Source organism: Stegastes partitus, unplaced genomic scaffold, assembly GCF_000690725.1.
Source record: "Stegastes partitus isolate 25-593 unplaced genomic scaffold, Stegastes_partitus-1.0.2 Scaffold1532, whole genome shotgun sequence".
NCBI lineage: Eukaryota > Metazoa > Chordata > Actinopteri > Pomacentridae > Stegastes > Stegastes partitus.
The window spans coordinates 109,297-128,023 of NW_007579263.1; the positions used below are offsets into that span (position 1 = coordinate 109,297).

At 44.5% G+C, this 18,727-nt stretch overlaps 1 protein-coding gene across 1 annotated transcript in view; it reads right to left on the reverse strand.

The window, feature by feature from the left end:
• Positions 1-254: 254 nt before the first annotated feature.
• Positions 255-18,727, reverse strand: part of sox5 (SRY-box transcription factor 5) — a 74,373-nt gene continuing 55,900 nt past the window's right edge. Inside the window, exons 6-11 of the mRNA XM_008300392.1 lie at positions 13,925-14,120; positions 7,736-7,911; positions 4,552-4,654; positions 3,554-3,727; positions 2,584-2,800; positions 255-685 (exon numbers count right to left, since the gene is read on the reverse strand). Coding sequence (XP_008298614.1) covers positions 388-685; positions 2,584-2,800; positions 3,554-3,727; positions 4,552-4,654; positions 7,736-7,911; positions 13,925-14,120 — 1,164 coding nt within the window. The 3' untranslated portion in view covers positions 255-387. The remainder of the gene's footprint in view (positions 686-2,583; positions 2,801-3,553; positions 3,728-4,551; positions 4,655-7,735; positions 7,912-13,924; positions 14,121-18,727) is intronic.

Consider the following 18,727-nt stretch of genomic DNA (forward strand, 5'->3'; position numbering starts at 1 on the left):
CTAAAGTTCTCCTCCTCACTCGTGGCGTTACGCTCCTGCAGTAGTACTCGAATATTCCCTCAGAAACCGCCTCCTCCTCCTCCCCAGTTCGTGTAACAGTCAGTGTGAGTGACAGGTCCTGTGCTTCAGTTGATTGATCAGATGCTGGTATCAGGACTCCGGTGGGAGGCAAGGGGGGGGTAGGGGGGGAGGGAGGGAGGGAGGTCTGGCTCCGTTTAAAGAGTCCATGTTAGTCAGGAGGGACGATGGGGGGTCGTCGTCAAAGGGGGGGGGATCGGTTCTCAAGGTGATTGGCAAAAGTTTCCTTCCTGATTGGTGGGATTTTGTGATTTTCTCAAAACCAGCAGTGATTGGCTTTCAAGGGCGGGGTCCGGTCGGGGCGCCGTCCTATTGGGTGATGTGGTTCTCGTTGTCGCTGGCGTAGTCGGCCTCCTCGTCCTCGTAGTCGAAGTCGTCGTAAACGTCGCCGTTGCTGTCGTCTAACCGCAGCTCCTCCTCCTTGATCCGTGGCTCGTCGCCCTTCAGACCGGGCATGTGGGGGTTCTGGTGGTGGTTGGCGTTGGGCTCGGGGCTGCTGGACATGCTCGAGTGCTCCGAGGGCATCTGGGGCGACGGCATCCCCGCCATGGAGAGGGCGCCGGGGTAAACCACGCCGGCGGAGGACAGGGGCAGCTGGCCCTGCTGGCTGTAGGCGCAGAGGGAGAAGACGGGAGTTTAGCATGAAAGCTGCACCTCGATCACAACAGACACTCAGGAATGATTCAAATACGTCCTCGTTAAGAATCATCCCAAACCGCTGAGCTCCAGAATGAAGGCGAAACTTGCTTATGACCCCTTAAAACTAGCTGCACTGTTTAATTGAGCGTTTTGTCTTTGCTTTCCATGAACACTGACGAAGAAATTTACATAACAAACAGGAAATATTACAGGAAAATCTACTGAATTTTTCTCCTTTGCAGTGATGCTTGCGTTACGACCCCTTGTGGGGGCCCCGAACCCCAGGTTGGGAACCACTGTCCATGAGCTATAATGACTAAACAAGACCTATAATAAAAAGGAAGTAATAAAAATAACAGCATAAAAAGGAAAAAAGGTTTTTCTGTCTGTAAGCAGCTTCTGGGCGTTTTTGACTCCTGTCATATTTTTGCTCACTGTGGGCTCATTTTTACTCCAACATAAACTCCTGCACCTCTATGGAAACAAACCAACCACGACTAGAAGTAGAGAGAGCTTAAAAAAGTCTCCTGTGCAGTATGACTCAGTTATGATGCCGTAAATTGTAAATAAATCATAAAAAAGTTTCTGTGATTATTCATTTTACAAAAGCTAAAAAGAAAACCTTTAATCAACATGTACAGCATGTTTCCACAGGTGCTACCAACTCTGGAAAAGAATAACGCAGCTGTACATACTATAGATATTTAAATTAGTCTGTTCTGTGAACACAATCTGCAGTTCAGCCGAGAAGTCAGCACATTTTTGTCAACTGAGTCACTAACAGCTCTACATCTGTACTGAAAAGTGGATTTTTTTTACAGGCTCTGGTTCGTACAAACATATTTATTTAACACACACGATGAAATTTGATGATTTTAATCCATCCATCCATCCATCATCTATACACCACTTAATCCTCACTGGGGTCGTGGGGGGCTGAAGTCTATCCCAGCTGACTCAGGGTGAAGGCAGGTTCACCTGGACAGGTAACCAGTCTATCACAGGGCTACACTTAGAGACAGACAACCAAGCACACTCCCATTCACACCTACAGACAATTTAGAATCACCAATTAACCTCAACATGTTTTTGGACTGTGTGGGATGAAGCTGGAGAACCCGGAGAGAACCCAGAGAACATGCAAACTCCACACAGAAAGCTCCTGGGTGTCCTCACCGGGACACGAACCGAGACAACAGTGCTACCAACTGCGCCTTTGCAGCCCATGATTTTAATCTTATTTTTTGATATATTTCTCGATGCAGCAGCAAGTCTCTGTTCGAGAAAGTTAGAATCCAACAGTTACAGCTTGTGGCTCAGCTAAATGGTGTGATTCTGCTGATTTTTGATGGTTTTTCAATTCTGCTTTTTACAGAACACGGTTAGATGAAGGTGTTTATTTTTGGTATTTTTTTTAAAGAGGACATGTTGAATAAAGAGATTTAGATGAAATATCACAACTTTAAGCTTAGATTTGGTTGTTTTTCCAAACAGAACTAGAAGTTCCACACGATGACGCACACTTTCTTTCTTTTAAAATGCTAAATAGTCCAATTTTGGGGATTTTTAAAAAATATACTCAAAACCCAGCGGCACATTTAGGGTTAAGAGGGTTAAACTAAAACAAACAAACAAAAACAAACCCTTAAATTACGAGAAAATTAAATGTATGCTGCTGCTAAAGACCACAGTGACCAAAATCTAACTGAGGAACCCATGATTTAAATAATCCTCTCACTCAGATTTGGTTCTAACTATGAAACATCTGATTCTAGTTTAGAGTAAAATAAAGCCAAATGTCCGTCGTCGTTTGGTTCTAAATCCCTCTCGGTTTTAAAAAGCTGTCGCCCTCCACAGCGCCCTCACCCCACACTGAAGTATTGCCTCATTTCCTGTCTGCGGGACCTCATGATGGCCTTGTACTCGCCGATGCGCAGCTTCTTGCCGTCCACCAGGCAGGTGCGCTTGGGCCGCGGCTTGTACTTGTAGTCGGGGTACTTCTCCAGGTGCTGCTTGCTGAGGCGGGCCTGCTCCTCGTAGTACGGCTGCTTCTCCAGGTTGGTCATGGCTTTCCAGCGCGACCCTGGACGGAGGAGGGACGACGAAAGAAAAGAAAGAAAAAATTAAAATAGGACGCTGCGTTTAAATTACACAAGCTGCAAGTTTCAGCAAAAAAAAAAAAAAAAAAAAGGAGGTTAATGAGGAGAGCAGCGGGGACGACAGGTACTCATCTCGGCTAATGAGGACTTCACTTAACCTGCTGTCATCTCTCGGCTCGGTTTCCACTCGCCAGATTTGCACTATCAGTCCCTGCTGCATGAGTGTGTGTAGGTGTAATCTTGAGCGTGTCTTCCCCCCCTCATGCATGTGTGTGTGTGTTTCATATCTGGTCTGAATTTGCACTTGACTACTGTATGTTTAATGGGTAAAAGCTGTCAGCACTTGGCCGTTCTCTCTCCCTGTCTTCTCCCCTCTCTGTGTTCTGCGATCTGTTAGCAATCGAGAGCGTACGCGAGCGAGAGAGAGAGAGGAGGCTTATTAAAACCAGATTTCCCTGTGTTATAAAACGCTTAGGAGCTCTTTAAAATGTCAGGGCCGATCCCGGCGGTCTGGGGGAAATGTCAGGCGGCCTCGCGCTGCTTGTTTAATGCATAATGAATTATATCATCATTTGTCGGAGGCGCGCTCTCCCCAGCCGTTCATTAACAGCCGCTTGCACAATGCCGCCGCCGCTCGCGAGGAAATCAATATCAGCGTGTGTGTTTGTTTGAGGAAGCATCTTTCCTTTTTGCTGTTTTTTTTTTTTTTGCATGTGTTTGTTTTTTTTTTTTTGTACCGAGGATCTTGCTGATGTTGGAGTTGTGCATGTCGGGGAAGGCCTGGAGGATCTTCCGCCGCTCGTCCTTGGCCCAAACCATGAAGGCGTTCATCGGCCGCTTGATGTGCGGCTCGCTGCTGCTCCGACCCCGAGACTCGCGGAATATTCTGGAGTCGGACACACTGGGGGAGCCTGAGGAAATAAACACACAGTAAAAATGTGTTAGCTCTTCAAGTTATTAAGAGCAAAACTGAATCTTCCAGTTTTCTTTCTTTAACCATCCGAAAGCTAAAACCTGTCATATTTTTTTTTTCAAAATCGCCAAAACTACACCATGTAACCCAGGTAGAAACTGTAAAAAATGAAAAAAATCAACAAATTCTCCACTTTCTCATGGTGTTTCAGCTAACCATGTGTGATGCGCTGTTCCTTCTGGAAAATTAGCCAAATCTGAGCTTAAAATCGTGATATTTCATCCAAAAATCTCTTCAGTCTGCATGTCTCATGTAAAAAAAATATAATAAAAATAGCCAAAAATAAACGGTTTCCTTTAACCGGATTGTGGAAAAAAATAAAAATTCTGCACTCCTCAGCAAAACCAGGAAGTTATGAGTGGTTCAGCTGCAACCAACAGATAAATAACAAAAATTCTGGGATTGTTTTGGGTTGAACTGCAGGCTGTGTACGCACAGAGCAGATAGAAGTATTTAGAAAGGAATAAAAAATGTAAAAAATGAGCCACAGTATTGGTAACACATGTGGGTACTCGGAAAACTTGTTGTACATATTGATTTAATAGTTTATGGTTTACCTGATGTAAATATTCAATTATTGTAATGTAAATAATCAAAGAATTCCCACTGTGTTCCAGGTTATTGTGGGGAAAAATGAGTAGAAATGTGACAGGATCCAAAAGCCCAGAAATTGCTCAGAGGTTGCAGGGTTAAAAAAAACAACAACAAAAAAATCACCCATTTTTTTCTTGTGGGTCACCCCCTGAGTGTGTGCGTTCCTACCATCAGAGTCTCCGCTCATGGTGAAGTCCAGCATGGCGTGGCTGAACTTGTCCTCCGCCTGCTGCTTCAGCTGTTGACTCAGACTCTCCAAGGCGGCTTTGTCCTAAACGACACAAAGAGTCGGTCAGAAAAAAACCAAACCTCGAAACCCCTTTTAACACCCGAACACCTGCTTTTAAACGTTCTATCTGTTTCCACCGCAAACGCCGTCATCTCGATTTAGACGTCCGGCAGGCGGAGATCCGCCTACGGCAACGCTCCCCTTTGATCTGCGATAAATCAGCGGATAATAATTGTTCTATCAGCGGATACCGATACAGAGAAAGCAGACAAATGACGGTGGTGATTTCAGTAGATAGGCGGTTTGCGCTTTGGTTCATTTCGGTGTCAGTTTGCGGAAACGTTAATGTCAACATCAAATTGTTTGAGTGCTGTACGCCTGCATGCTTGAGCACACATCTGTGTGTATGTTTGCATGTGCAAGAATGTTGATTACATTTAGTCCTATTTGGATGTTTACCGCTTTGTGTGTGTGTGTGTGTGTGTGTGTGCTGCATATTATATGTGTGTAGTCGTGTGTGTGTGTGTGTGTGTGTGTGTGTGCAGCGACTCCTGGCAGCCACCTGCGAGAGTGGAGTGCGGCGGCTTGCCTCTCTCTTGCAGAGGCCCCCGAGGGTCGACGCATTAGAGAGAGAGAGAGCGAGAGAGTGCAGCGCCGACGAGAGCGAGGCCACGCCGCTCGGCCCCCTGGGTATTTATTACAACCAATAAAAGGCTGATTTACTGAGCATTTACATGCTTAATGCAAGCAGCCGGCGCAGTCTGAGCTCCAAACTTGACTGCGGACGAACACACACGCTCGCACACAACACGCGCCGCGGCCAACGTTTTACAGTTTAATTATACGATTAGGAGCGCTACCCAAAACACTGTCGTCTTCTAAAACAACCTTCCAAAAAGTGTCCCTCTCCATTTACATGTGACCCCGGCGAGCTGGCTGGCTGCACGGAGGGGAGGGCAGAATGATAATGAAATGCATTTTCTCTGTTTTTTAGTCCAATAGAGTTTAATTGTTAGAGATAATTTCCCCCCCAGATTGGAATAAATAGACACGGAAAAGGAAGAGAGGGAGAATAAAAGCCACGCAGGCACACAAGCGGGAATATGGTTGTTTTTTTTTTTGCAAGCCATTTAAAAAGTATTTCAATTTTTGAGTGTCTTACATTTTCCGTAAATGCACAATAACCTGCCAGCGCGTCGGAATTATGGAGTCATTTTGTATGTAAATCAGAAATATTTAGGAGCTTTCCTTCATTTCGCAGAATGCCTCCTTCTCCGCACACAAAAAAAAAAAAACGCATGTCACACTTTTAGATTTCCAGATTAAACGTTTAATGGCGATGATGAAGAGACGAACGTATGTGTGTGTGGGGGGAAGACGGAGCGGATGACAGCCTAGGCTGACATTAAGCCCCGCTACAGTACATGAGAAAAGTGGATTGAATGGCTGACACTGGAGCCAACGCACAAAGTAGCGACAAAACTAATCCTGCGAGTGTGTCAGAGATGACACCATCGCATCCGAGAGCTTCACGCAGCACAAAGCCAAAGGGCCGACGAAACGGGAGGCGGCGGCGGCGGCGTGAGTGCCATTTTTTTTTTTTACATCATTTCATAAAAGCAGAATTTAAAACATCAAGATTTTATCGTATTAGCAGAACCAAGTAAAAATAAGATGCTTGACTTTTATGCAGCTGGAATAAAAAATTGATTTTAAATAGCAGTTTGGACATTTTAGGAATAATTAAAAAATATATTCCAATTAATGCTAAAGAATCCTCCTTATAATACATAATTCCCCTCTATTATAACTTTATTCTACATCATTCATGCACCGGTTTAACCAGAAACGACAAAAACAATGAAATAAAATTGCACCTAGTATTTAAGCATCCTCATACAACGCAGTAAAAAAAAAGTGAACGGCTCCTTAGTGAGCAAAACGTGCTCCTGAAAAGCAGCGATTCTCAAGCGGGATTGATCGTATTCCCGGCATCAGCTATTAAAAATACTGTAAGTGTGCGTATGGAGGCATATTTCTGTAATTTGTCTACAATAAACCTGCTTTGAATACACAAATCAGTCTGTCGGAGAAAAAAAAAAAAAAAGGGTAGAAAGCGAAAGAGACAGATAGAGCTGTTGAATGTCAGCGGTGCAGATGCTTCCAGCACACTGTTTCTCTGCACGAGTGTGTGTGTGTACGAGTGTGTGTGTGTGTGTGTGTGTGTGTGTGTGTGTGTGTTGCCTGCGCGTGCACCAGCTGACTCCCAATGTGTTTAACAAATAACCACAATTTAGCCACGCTGCCGAGGAGCCGGCGCCGTCATTTCACATTACCGTCTCCTTGACGCTCCGCTCTGCCACACACACACACACACACACCTACACACACACACACACATGCACAAACACACACACACATACATGTACGTGCACAAGAGCCCTGCAGTGCGCCTCGCAGACACACTCATTACCTCCGCGATGCCTCTGGTTTTTTACCTTATCTGGCCCTGTTTAGCTTCAACACATTTCAGCGGGTACATTGTACACCGATTTACCTCCTACATGGTGCAGCAGGGATGGCACATGGCAAGACAAATTATTACACACTGACAATGAGACGCTACAGCTTGTGATGACTTTGGAGACTTGAGCGGATTTATGTGTTTAGTCCTCAGAATATTTTTTTTCTTCCCCCCCCCACTGAGATAAAAATGCACTGATTTGTATTCATTTCTACGAGACTCTGAGTGTGAATCCTTTGTCATTAATAGAGAGAAAAAAAAATAAAAATTACACTGATTATTTCACCGCATGCAGCATTTTAGAAGATCTCGAAATGTATTTAAAGCGCCACCGCTCCTGCGTCGAGTTCCACCCGAGGTGTCAGCTGACGTGGTGAACTCTGAGGGAACACATGTTGTGAGAATCCTATCTTATGAAAACAACATACTGCCGTTGCTTGTGGCGAAAGCTCCGCCGCGTGTTACCGAGTGAGGTCACAGATTTTAATGTGCCATTTGTTGTTAACCTCAATAATAATAATAAAAAAAAAAGGAGTCGGGAGGAGGGAGGCGGCGGTCGTCACGCTCGTGTTGCTAAGGTTACAGTCGGGTTCTCCTACCTTGTCCGAGCGGCCGTTGTTGAGGCTGAGGTTGCTGACGGCGGCCACCTTGGCGTCCAGGACCTGCTGCTCCCGCTTCAGCTGCTCCTTCATCTGCCGGGCCTCGGCGAAGGCCTTGGTCACCGCCTCGTGGTCGTTCAGGTAGGCTGTTGAAGACAGCGACGACAGCAAGTCTGCTGAGACGCAGACGAGGACACGAGGAGAGGAGGATCAGTTACAACTCTCTGAACCCAGCTGCTTTGTTCTCTTTCTTGCTCCTGTCACATTTTTCACTGCAATATAAAGTCTTACACCTCTATGGAAGCAGAACAACCGTGACTAGAAGGAGGGAGAGCTGGAAAATGCCTCCTGTGCAGCACAACACGGTTATAATGCCGCAAATCATACAAAACCGAACAGAAGAACTCTAATTACTTTGATTATTTATTTTACAAAAATTAAAACAACCTGGACTCAACATGTAAAACACTTTTCTGAGTTCCCACAGATGTTACCAATACTGGAAAAAAAAATGGTAACTCTACATACTACAGATATTTTACTACTTACATTTTAAATTCGTTTTGATGCTCGTTTCCTATCTGCTGTCTTACACAGCCTGCAGTTCAGCCAAAAAGTCTTTGAATTTTTGCTACATGACTGTTGGTTGCAGGTGAGTCACTAAAGGTTCTCCAGTTGCGTAAAGAAATGCAGAATTTTTTGATTATTACAGAATCCGTTAAGTGTGAAGGCCTAATTTTTGGGTGAATTTTTAATATAACAAGTGATTTCAATGAAATAGCATGATTTTAAGCTTCCCGAAGAAGCTGCAGATGATTAGTTCAAGAGCTGCCATTTTTTAAAAAACAAATTTTTTACAGTTTCTGATCAATGGTGCAGAGACAACACGCCTTTCAAAACCACGTGGCTCGTGGGTTTTGGGCTTCAGAGGTGTTAGATTAGCAGCGAGCGACAATGTAGGTGAGACTCTTTATCTTCGGCGCAAAAAAAACACTGATGTCAAAGAAACATCCAGAAGAGCGTTTTGCTCGAGCCGCGGATGAGCAAACGTTTATTTTTGGGAAGCTGGCGGGAGGTTTTCATCCAGAATAAATCTTCTCCTGAACCATGAGGTAAAGACATTAACATAACACTCGACAGATGAGGGGGGGGAGTTCGTCGGGGCAATTTGTGTATCACCGATGTTTGTGTCTTTTTTTTCCCCCTCGGACTCACACACACACACTCACACTCTCACACACACTCTGACCACTTGACTGTCGAGCCGGGCGATGTGAGTCAGAGCGCTGCTGCAAGCTGCCCACCACCTCCCCACCTGCCGCACACAAACGCTCCTTTAAAATCACACATGCAGACATCTGACGGCACGTTTTGAAGGGAAGGTGGCCAGATGACTCTTATTACGGCTAAAAAGTCCTGCTAATTTCAGAGCATCTGCTCCGCCGGCCGAGGCAAAGATCAGATCTCTCCCCTCCCGCCCCCTCGCTACCTCCTCGCCGCCTATTATTCGTATTATTTCTGCAGCTTTAGTCGCCGATGAGGCATCCGAGGCATCTGCTTTGGCTCTGTGTGTGTGTGCCGCTGCTGCTGCTGCTATCGCCTCGCTCTATCAGCCGGGTTAGTTCTTAACAAAGAGCCGCGGCCGGCTTACGAGGCCTTTATCTGCGCTAATCCGCACCGCTAATGCCATCTCAGGCCAGATTACCAGCTTCAGATTGGTAATGACAGAGCCGTGAACTCTTTCAGAAGTCATAACCGGAAAATCTGGATGTGAGCGAAGCCAAAAAATAAAAAACTAAAGGGTGAGTGGGGAGGCGGGGGACGGAGGAAGAAAAAAAAAAGAGAGAGAGAGAGAGAGAGAGGGGGTGATGGAATCGGGTGGCAGTCGATTTTAATCTGGAGTCAAAAAAAAATAAAAGAGGAGGGGAGGCAGATATATTCTTGTGCACATGATTGTGTGCGTCGCTTAAACTGACAGAAATGCCAACCATCCAGACGAGTGAGTGTGACCCAGATAGAGGCGAGCGAGGGAGGAAGGGAGGAAGGGAGGAAGGAAGGGAGGGCGTCTCTATTTCTTTCTCCACTCACACAAGTTTTTTTGAAATCTACCAAAACAAAAAAACCATCAGGGGTCGGAGGGCAAAGCGTGTTCTACGAGTGGGGATGAAGACAAACATGTGATGGAGTTACAGGCGCTGACAGGCCTTCAGTTTGAGACGAGTCGACGGATGGACGACGTCGTTAGAAACACGCCTCCAGGTTGATAGGTGTCAAAAATCAGAGAAGGTGTGGCACGGAGGAGTTATCAGAGCTTTCATTTCCTAAAGATAAAGTTCATGTTTACCATTATTTTGTCATATATTACACAGCTTTACATGATAATTCTGGCTGCTTTAACTATGAAGCAGCATTGTAGGTGGTCGATTTGAACACTTTTATAATCAAGAACACCCTTACACATCCTGTTTCAGTCAATATGTGTGTTTTAAAGGTTTCTGTTATTGTACTAACTTCACTTTTTTATATTTTTACAGTCGAAATTTCTTGTTTTCTTACTCGGCTACGCTGCACATGAGGCCTCTGCACCTGTATGAGTTTACAGGAAGGTTAAATGAATGAATAATGAGTATCTTAGGGTGTTTAAAGTTTATTTTTTTGTCACTTTTGCCTTTATTATTTAGCAGAATAAGTACGAGGAGACAGAGAACAGGGGAATGACATGCAGGAAATGTCAATGTAACGCACAATATGTCAATTTCATGTGTAATAGTTCCACTTCATGTGTGATATTACTCATTATCTCAGTATTATGTCATCTATTCTAGTCTTGTTTTAGCTTCCTTGTTGTATTTAATGTGACGTATTTACAGTATATCTTGTTGCTGTCCTGTATTTCTTGTTTTATGTTATTTTTCTGAGCAATATCTGTCCAAAGGGATTAAGAAAGTTTTATTTTATTGAAGACAGTATAACACTTTCTGAATTTTTTTGTCATTGTGGATATTTTTAAAGTCATTCTGTACAAGCATTTATTTGTTTTGGAGAAAGTTTGAGCCAGTTTTGAGCGACTCTCGTTCATTTCTACCTGTTTAGGACAAATTTCGAGCCACTTCGGATGAGTTTTGAGACACATTTTTCATAATTTGGGATATTTTTTGAGCTTCTTTGCTGAGGGTCAAGTGGGATTCGAACCGGGGACTTGCTGCTGACGGCATTTACACCCCTGTGGCATGCGTCCTGCTATTTGTGGGACGTTTTAATCTTTGGAAAAGGATCATAAATTTAACAAACTTAACAAAAATCTAGTAGCAAATCAGTAACATGACAAGTCGCTAAAGCATTTCTACCTTTAACTGGAAAAAAAAAGGATAATTTAAGTCTAAAACACTTCACTGGAGCATGTTTATAGGACTTAAAGTGGACCAGATGCCTGCATCTATATTAATTCCTTATGTATGTTTCTGCTCTTTCTTCTGTCTGAATTCAAATAACCCCAGAAGAAATCCATAATCTGCACCGCCCACACACACAAACACACACAAACACACAGCTTCCAGATCAAATCGACCCCCCCCCCTGGACTCCATTCCAATTTGTCTGCCCCCGTCCATCCCCTCTGAACTTGTAACAGGAATCCTAATAACAAATGAAAACTCCAGTGGCAACAGATGGGAGCGTCGAGCCACAACACGAACCGACACGCCGGTCCCCAGCCGCGCAAAAAAAAAAAAAAAATCCAGTGGGGGATCACACACACACACAGACACACACACAAACTTTAAACACTGTAATCCATTTTTCCCGAACAAAAAACATCTGGGACCGAAAATCCACTAATCTGATATTAAATCCGCCGATTTGTTGAAAAACAGTGAGATTAGCCAGGAAGTCAGAACAGGGAGGAAAAAAAAAAAAAAAATGACTAACTGCCTATTGCATAGATGGAGGAGGAGGAGGAGGAGGAGGAGGTGGGATTGTGTTTGTGCTTTGTGTGTGTGTTGGAGTGTGTGTGTGTCATTGTGTCATTAATGCTGGGTGTTTGCGCTGTCCTGGCTCATGTAAGAGGCTTGTCTAATCTCATTGGTGATACCTCCTGTCTGTCATGCACTCCTCTCTTTATTATTCCCCCGCTTCATTGCACGGGAAAAAAAAACAGAAGAAGAAGAAGAAGAAGAAGAAGAAGAAGAAGTGCTAATCCCCATCTCTCTCTCTCTCTCTTCCCCTCCACTCCTATGTCTCTTTCAGTTCACTAATAAACACATAACAATGAAGCCGCCCGCGGGCAAACAGCGACGCAGGCGAGGAAAAACACAAACACACTAATTATAGCCTGTTACATATGTGTAATATTTGAACTATCGGCGTCGTGTGAAAAATGGATTAAGAGTACAAAATAGTGATTCATTTATGTCACATTTCTTATGTATGCGTGCATATGGCCCGGTTTGATTATGGCACCGGGCGACAATGGCACCACTGCGAGGAAAACGCTATTCTTGTCGTCGCTCGTCGACCGCTGCCGGGTACCTTAAAGATGCTTCATTGTCACGATGGGAGCAATTTGTTCTTACGAGTGCACTGCAAGCATGCATTAACACGTATTTTAGTATTGTTTTGAATCAGTGATGTACCAAATTAGAGCCACTTGAAGTCGTGTGAGCCAAGAAACTTGACTTTTTCTGATAAATGCAGCACAGATTGTGGCTCCAGCAGCACTGAAATATCGTGCAAATACACTGTATGCAACACAAACGCATGTGTAAGTGCATGCTTGCTTGCATACTGACTAACAGTTCCAGAAACGTTTTAAAGAAAATAATGTTCAGTGAACGTTTCAAGGATATTTATCATTTCAAATACTGTTCCTAGAATGTTTAATGGTGACTAAAACTGCGACATGTCATGAGGATTATGTTAAATGATGTTAAAGGAAGATCATTCAAAAAAAAGGTTTTCAAGATCTTAGATGACAGAATGTTTAATATAATAAGTGTTGCTTTAATTAACGTTTTGCCTGCAGACTTGTGAGGATGTTTTGTTCTGGAGGTGACACAGTATAGAACGTTCCCACAGCGTTGCAGGATAACGAAGGATTCTCAGCGCAGCATTTGCACCGACAGCCGAAACCAAATTCCTTGTATGCTGTGTACGTACTTGGCCATTAAAGCTGATTCAGATTCTGATTCTGATTCTGATTCTGATTTGGAAAACGACGTCAGGGCGTGATAGTCTGACAATGTCGCCGCCAAATATTTTTTAGAATGCCTTCATAGAACGTTATACTAACTTTAAAGAGAACATTTTCGGAACTAAATGAAAAGTTTAACACATCACTAGGACTTTGCAGAACTTCCTCAAAAGACTTGGGTAAACTTTTGTCTTCTTTACAGCCTCTCTGATCATCTGATTGCTTGTTTTTACGATAATAATCAAAAGTCGAATTTCTCACTTGTTAGTTCTAATAAAATTTTAAAAATCTGGTTTCAGAATGTACAACATTTCTCCAAGGGCCCACAGCTGGTACCGGTATTGGGAGAAAAATAGCCCTTTAACATCTTACATTATGAACATGCCATTCAGCCCAGTTCAGGTGAAAAGTCCCTGAATTTCAATCATGTGATTGCTGGTAGCAGCTGAGGCACCAACAACTTCCAAGTCACGCCGAAAAGCACAGAATTTTAAGTTTTACACAGAATCTGGTGAGTGGAAATGGTTTATTTTTTATATGAGACACGTAGAATAAAGCGATTTTGATAAAATGTTATTATTTTAAGCTTAGATTTGGTTCAGTTTTCCAACAAAACGTCCCTGATGAGACGTTCAAAGACTGTCGGGAAAGTTGAAATCTGGCAATTCTTTCTGTTTTTAAAGTTTCTGGCTCTGATAAGTGGTGTAACTTTGGCGATGTTTTAAAGACGACACGCCGGCAGGTATTCGGGTTCTGACGCCTAACATGTTAGCACACTTCCTGTTGACAGGTGGTGTTATTTTGAGAAACACGAGTACAGTGTAGAAATGTTGGGCATCACTTTTCTGTGACTTGCTTTCATGCATGTAGCTTAACAGGAGGATGACATCTCCGTTCATAGTTCTGTGTAAAAAGCGTTCTCTTTACGGTCAGGTGAAACTGTCCCAATAAGTATTTGAATCACCTGTTCTTGCACGTGATGAGCACTTAAATCCACTTACCTATCGAGCTGACTCTGGTCGGTGGTCCTCCAATGCTGGAGGGGGCAACGCTGTGCTTCATGGAGCCGGCGGGGCCCAGCTTGGTGGCGGCAGCAGCAGCAGGGACCTGTGGGGAAGTTGGGGGGGAGTTGGGTGACTTGCTCTCGGATGCCTTAGGCTTGGCCGACAGGTTCAGTGGCTGTGCACCCTCACTGTCCTGCAAAAACCAAAACAGCACAGTTTCGCCCGCTGTGACCACCGTAGGAATTTGGAAGCGGGAGGCTGGGGAGGGTGAGGGGTCGAGGAGGAGGAGGAGGAGGAGGTGGACCCCTCACCCTCCCTCACGGAAACCACTCGCAATGGAGGCTTTGACACGTGCTAATTAAACAGGAGCCCATGCACAGCAATCTGAGGCAAGCCTGGCGGGGACTGATGACGAGGTGCATGCCACTGCCTGTCTTCAAACAGCTCGTGATAAGCAAAAAATATTACATACAAAAAAAAAAAGAAGAGGAAATATCGACATGTTTTGGTGCAAACCACTGACATTCACATGCAAAATAACCGACCTCCTGTCAGCAGCAGAGTCATGCCACTCCACATGCAGCAAACATGCACTGCTCTTCGACATGCTTCAAACAAGGTCACTGACGAGAAGTGAAATCATTCTGCCTCCCTATGAAGAAAAACACCTTCCTGAGACCGTCTTTGGAGGTGTGAGACTCTAAAGACGCTATCAAACATTGAACACAGCGGAGGATTGTCGCTTCAATGTGCATTTGGTTCATTAGAAACGTGGTTGAAGAGAAAACCCCGCAAACAATCAATACAACTTTTATTTATCGTTGATGCCGACGGTAAACTCCTCCTCATTCCGCAGCAGCAACTTCAACGCCGCGAGCGAGCGAAAACCCGGCGGCATGTGGACCGCCGCACGACGCTGGAGGCTGTTATCACGTTAACCGTCATGGCAACATCACCCCCGCTGACGACCTAATCCAATCAGGGGGGGGACCTTGGAGGGTCACATGACGGGAAGGGAGGAATTAGATCGCAGAGGGGCCAGATGTACGCCGACCACTCTGTGTAATTAAAACGCCGCAATTAAAAGCCAGACACAACATGGGGGCAAGGGACGGCTTAATGGGCCGGCCAGTTAAAGATACACGACAATAGCGTTGAAACGGGATTTTAATTGTTCCCGTTTTTAAAAAAAAAAGAAAACAGAATTAACTCGCAGCAGTACAGGTGTGCTTCCGTTGTGCTGCAGCGACACGGAGACCTTACAACAGGCACGATATTTGTCTTTATTTTCTGGTCATTAGTCTAATTGCTGCTTAAACTGGCATACAGTGGGATCCAAAAAAAGGAGAAGAAAGTATTGTGCGCGCGGTATATTCACTCATTAAGGCCGACTTTCCCCTGATTCCCACTCCTTGAGTCGTACTAAGCCTTATGAGCCCCTCACAACTCAATTAAGCCCTTCCAATTAAGCCCCCTTACATGTGTACGTGCGCGTACATGTGCGTGCGCGATGAGGCCTAACCGGATTGTCCTTCATTAGGGGGGTCTTTCTAAATAGACGGAGGACCCCCAAAGATGCCTTCAGTGAGACAATGGGCCGGAGAAGAAGAGGAAAAGAAAGGCGGAAAAAAAAAAAAAAACTGAGCTGGGGGAATCTTCTCAATCCTGACCCATATTATGGTGGGCTTTTGGCTGGGAACGCGTTTGAATATTTATTANATCTTCTCAATCCTGACCCATATTATGGTGGGCTTTTGGCTGGGAACGCGTTTGAATATTTATTACAAATAGATAATGCCTCCGCCTCTTGTACAGTGGAATGGGGGAGTTTCCTCTTCGCGCCAAACCAAATCCTGCGGTGGGAAGGTGGCCAACCTGCATTATGCCAGTGTGGAGGAATTAGTTTAGACAGTGGAGCTGAGAGGCTTGGACCGACTTGTTTATGTGTGTGTGTGTGTGCGTGTCATTGTGAGACATTGTTCAACAAGCTCTAAATCTCATGACAGTGTGCGTGCATGCGTATACGTGCGCGTCGCCTCTAAAGCCTCTTGGAATCTTGAATTAATACAATTGCTTTTGTGTCTCTCTTGGCTGATGAAACAGTCTCCAGCTTTGAGACCGAAAACATGCAGAGTGACAGCGAGAGCCAGAGGGACGGAGAGGAAGCAGAAGGGGAGAGATAATGCTCGCGACTGTGTGTGTGTGTGTGTGTGTGTGTGTGGGCTGTATTTCACTTCCGCGGATGCCGACATGCGAAAAGCGACATCAGGGTTCTGCATCTTATCACGGGAGCTGACGGTTCAATTAACAGGACAAGTGTGCGCCGCCGCTACCGTTTATCCCGGTCGGGTCTCGCTGTGTGTAGGTGTGCGTTGCCACGGTCGTGTCAAGACCTTTAAATGTGCCTCCTTCCCTTCATCTCTCTCTCTTTCTCTGCTCCTTCCTTCCTCCCTCTCATTCAGCCGCATACAAGTGGCTGTTCAGATATTAATTATATTGTCATATCAAATTCTATTAAGACGGCAGAGTAAACACATTCTTATCTGGCGCCGATTCAACCTTCCTCCACTTCACGTTTTCAACTAATTAGTGTATTTGGAAGGAACAATCGTGATTGTTTTCTATTTGCGTGCTTTATTTTCCCCTTAATTGGAACAGGCCCGTTGCCTCGACGGCGTTTACCTGTCAGACTGAAAGAGTCACTTAGCTGCTGAATCGTGAGAGTCACTTCTGGGTGTGTTTGATAAGAACAACACTGGTAAATCCTCTGAACCCCCCCCAAAAAACCCACCAGCAGGTTGGAAATGCATGTTATTTATTTTAAAATGTAACCATTTGTCATGTGCAGAAATTGTAAAATCAGACTTTCTGACTGTCCTTGAACTCATCATGTGTGACTTTTTTTTGCTTCATTAAAATCACTACATTCTACATTTAAAAATTTGGCAAAAATACACTGTTTGCATTAAACAGATTCTGTTAAAAATGAAAAATTCTGTGCTTCTCGACACAACTGTGAAAGTATTCGGGACTCAGCTGCGACCAACACTCACATGGTAAAAATTCAGGGACTTTTCAACTGAACTGGGCTGTGTTTAGACAGCGCAGTATGGAGACAACTTAAAAATGTAAGTTTTAAAATATGTATAGTATGTAGAGCCATTACTTTTTTTAAAAGAAGGCTCCACATGTTTATACCAGATTTTATTTCTAGTTTATGGTAAAATCAATAATCAAAGAAGTTAAACATCAATTTGTTCCTTTTTTTTCTTTGACTAACGGCTTTATAACTTTTTTATTCTACACAAAAGGCATATTTGAGTTCTCTCTACTTCTAGTCACGGCTGTGCTGTTTCCACAGAGGTGCAGGACTTTATATTGCAGTGAAAAATGAGCCCACAGTGAGTAAAAAATGTAGAGAAACTGCTCGGGGGTTCAGAGAGTTGGCTAAAAGTTGGTATTTTTACAGTTATGTTGTTAACAAGGGTGCACAAAGTGAATTTCTTAACAGTATCCACTAATAACACATAGAACCTTTTATATGGTCACTACTGTACACGTTACTTTGTGCAGTAATGTGATATATATTGAGTAAAAGTGGTCATACACACACTTGCTCCATAAGTAAAAGCACTGCTTCATAGAAGTGCTGTTTAATGTATTCATTATTTTGCTAGAATATTATTTTAGAACAATTAACGCGTGAGGAACATCTCAAAGTTCAGAGGTGACGTCGCATAGCGTTTCATGTATACACGAGCTGTTAATCTGCAGGTAAAATAAATCAAGTGGATCATAAACGACATTATTTTCCCTCTTAAATGCAGAAAAACGGACGCGTCAAGTGTCATAAAACGGATACACTGAAGAGATCCAAATTGCACTTGAGCACGGCGCCTGACTGAGTGTCCTCCATCCGCTGCGTGTACACGATGCATGTCAGCGAGTGGGCTGCATATGGCGGCATGACTCAAACGCACCGTCGTACGGGTCTGTATGCATGCTTGCCTACATGCGAGGATCCACTCTTGCATATAAGAATGTCGGCTGCAGTGATTTGGGTGTGCGCGCGGTGTCTAGCTCTTGTTCTACACCTGTGTGTGTATACGTGTGCATTTTTTAAAAGTGTGTGTGTCCGTGTCTCACCCGAGGGTAAAGCACTTAAGCGGTGTGCGCCTGAGTCCAAACAGCTGTGAGCAGCGGCAGGCACTGGGCCTCTAAATGACTAGAGACCTGAGATAGAGCCCACAGGGGGAGCGCACCTCTGAAATATACATGTCACTCGACCGGAGACGGAGAGGGAACGAAGGAAGGGGGCGCTTCGGTGGTCAGAAAGAAAGACCTTTAAAAAAAAAAACTCTACAGAGCTCTCTTCTAATGTTTGTCAACTGCTCCGTGGTCAATCGGCCATTTTGGCTCCCGCCGGGGTCCGAAGTCGGTCCACTCCCCAGTCGGTCACTCCCGCTGGACCGGGGAGGCCATTACAACTCCCCACTTTGCCTCCACCACAGGCCGCGGCGTCTTGCCTGTCAGCCCAACTCCATATATATGGTAATAAAACGTGTGTGACAGTGGGGCGTGATGGCCGTAGAGTGTTTGTGTCTGATGGACAAGGAGGCAGGGGTCAACCGCAAGCTTCAATCTGTGCCATGAGCCGCCACGTCCTGAGCGTGGACGCAGGGGTTTGGTCAAGGAGAAAGCAACAGTGAAGGAATGTAAGGAAAAGAAAAAAAAAGGGGAAATTTGATTTATAAGTGGGGCTAAAAATCTGAATTCTGATGGTCAAACTCTGTGGGATTT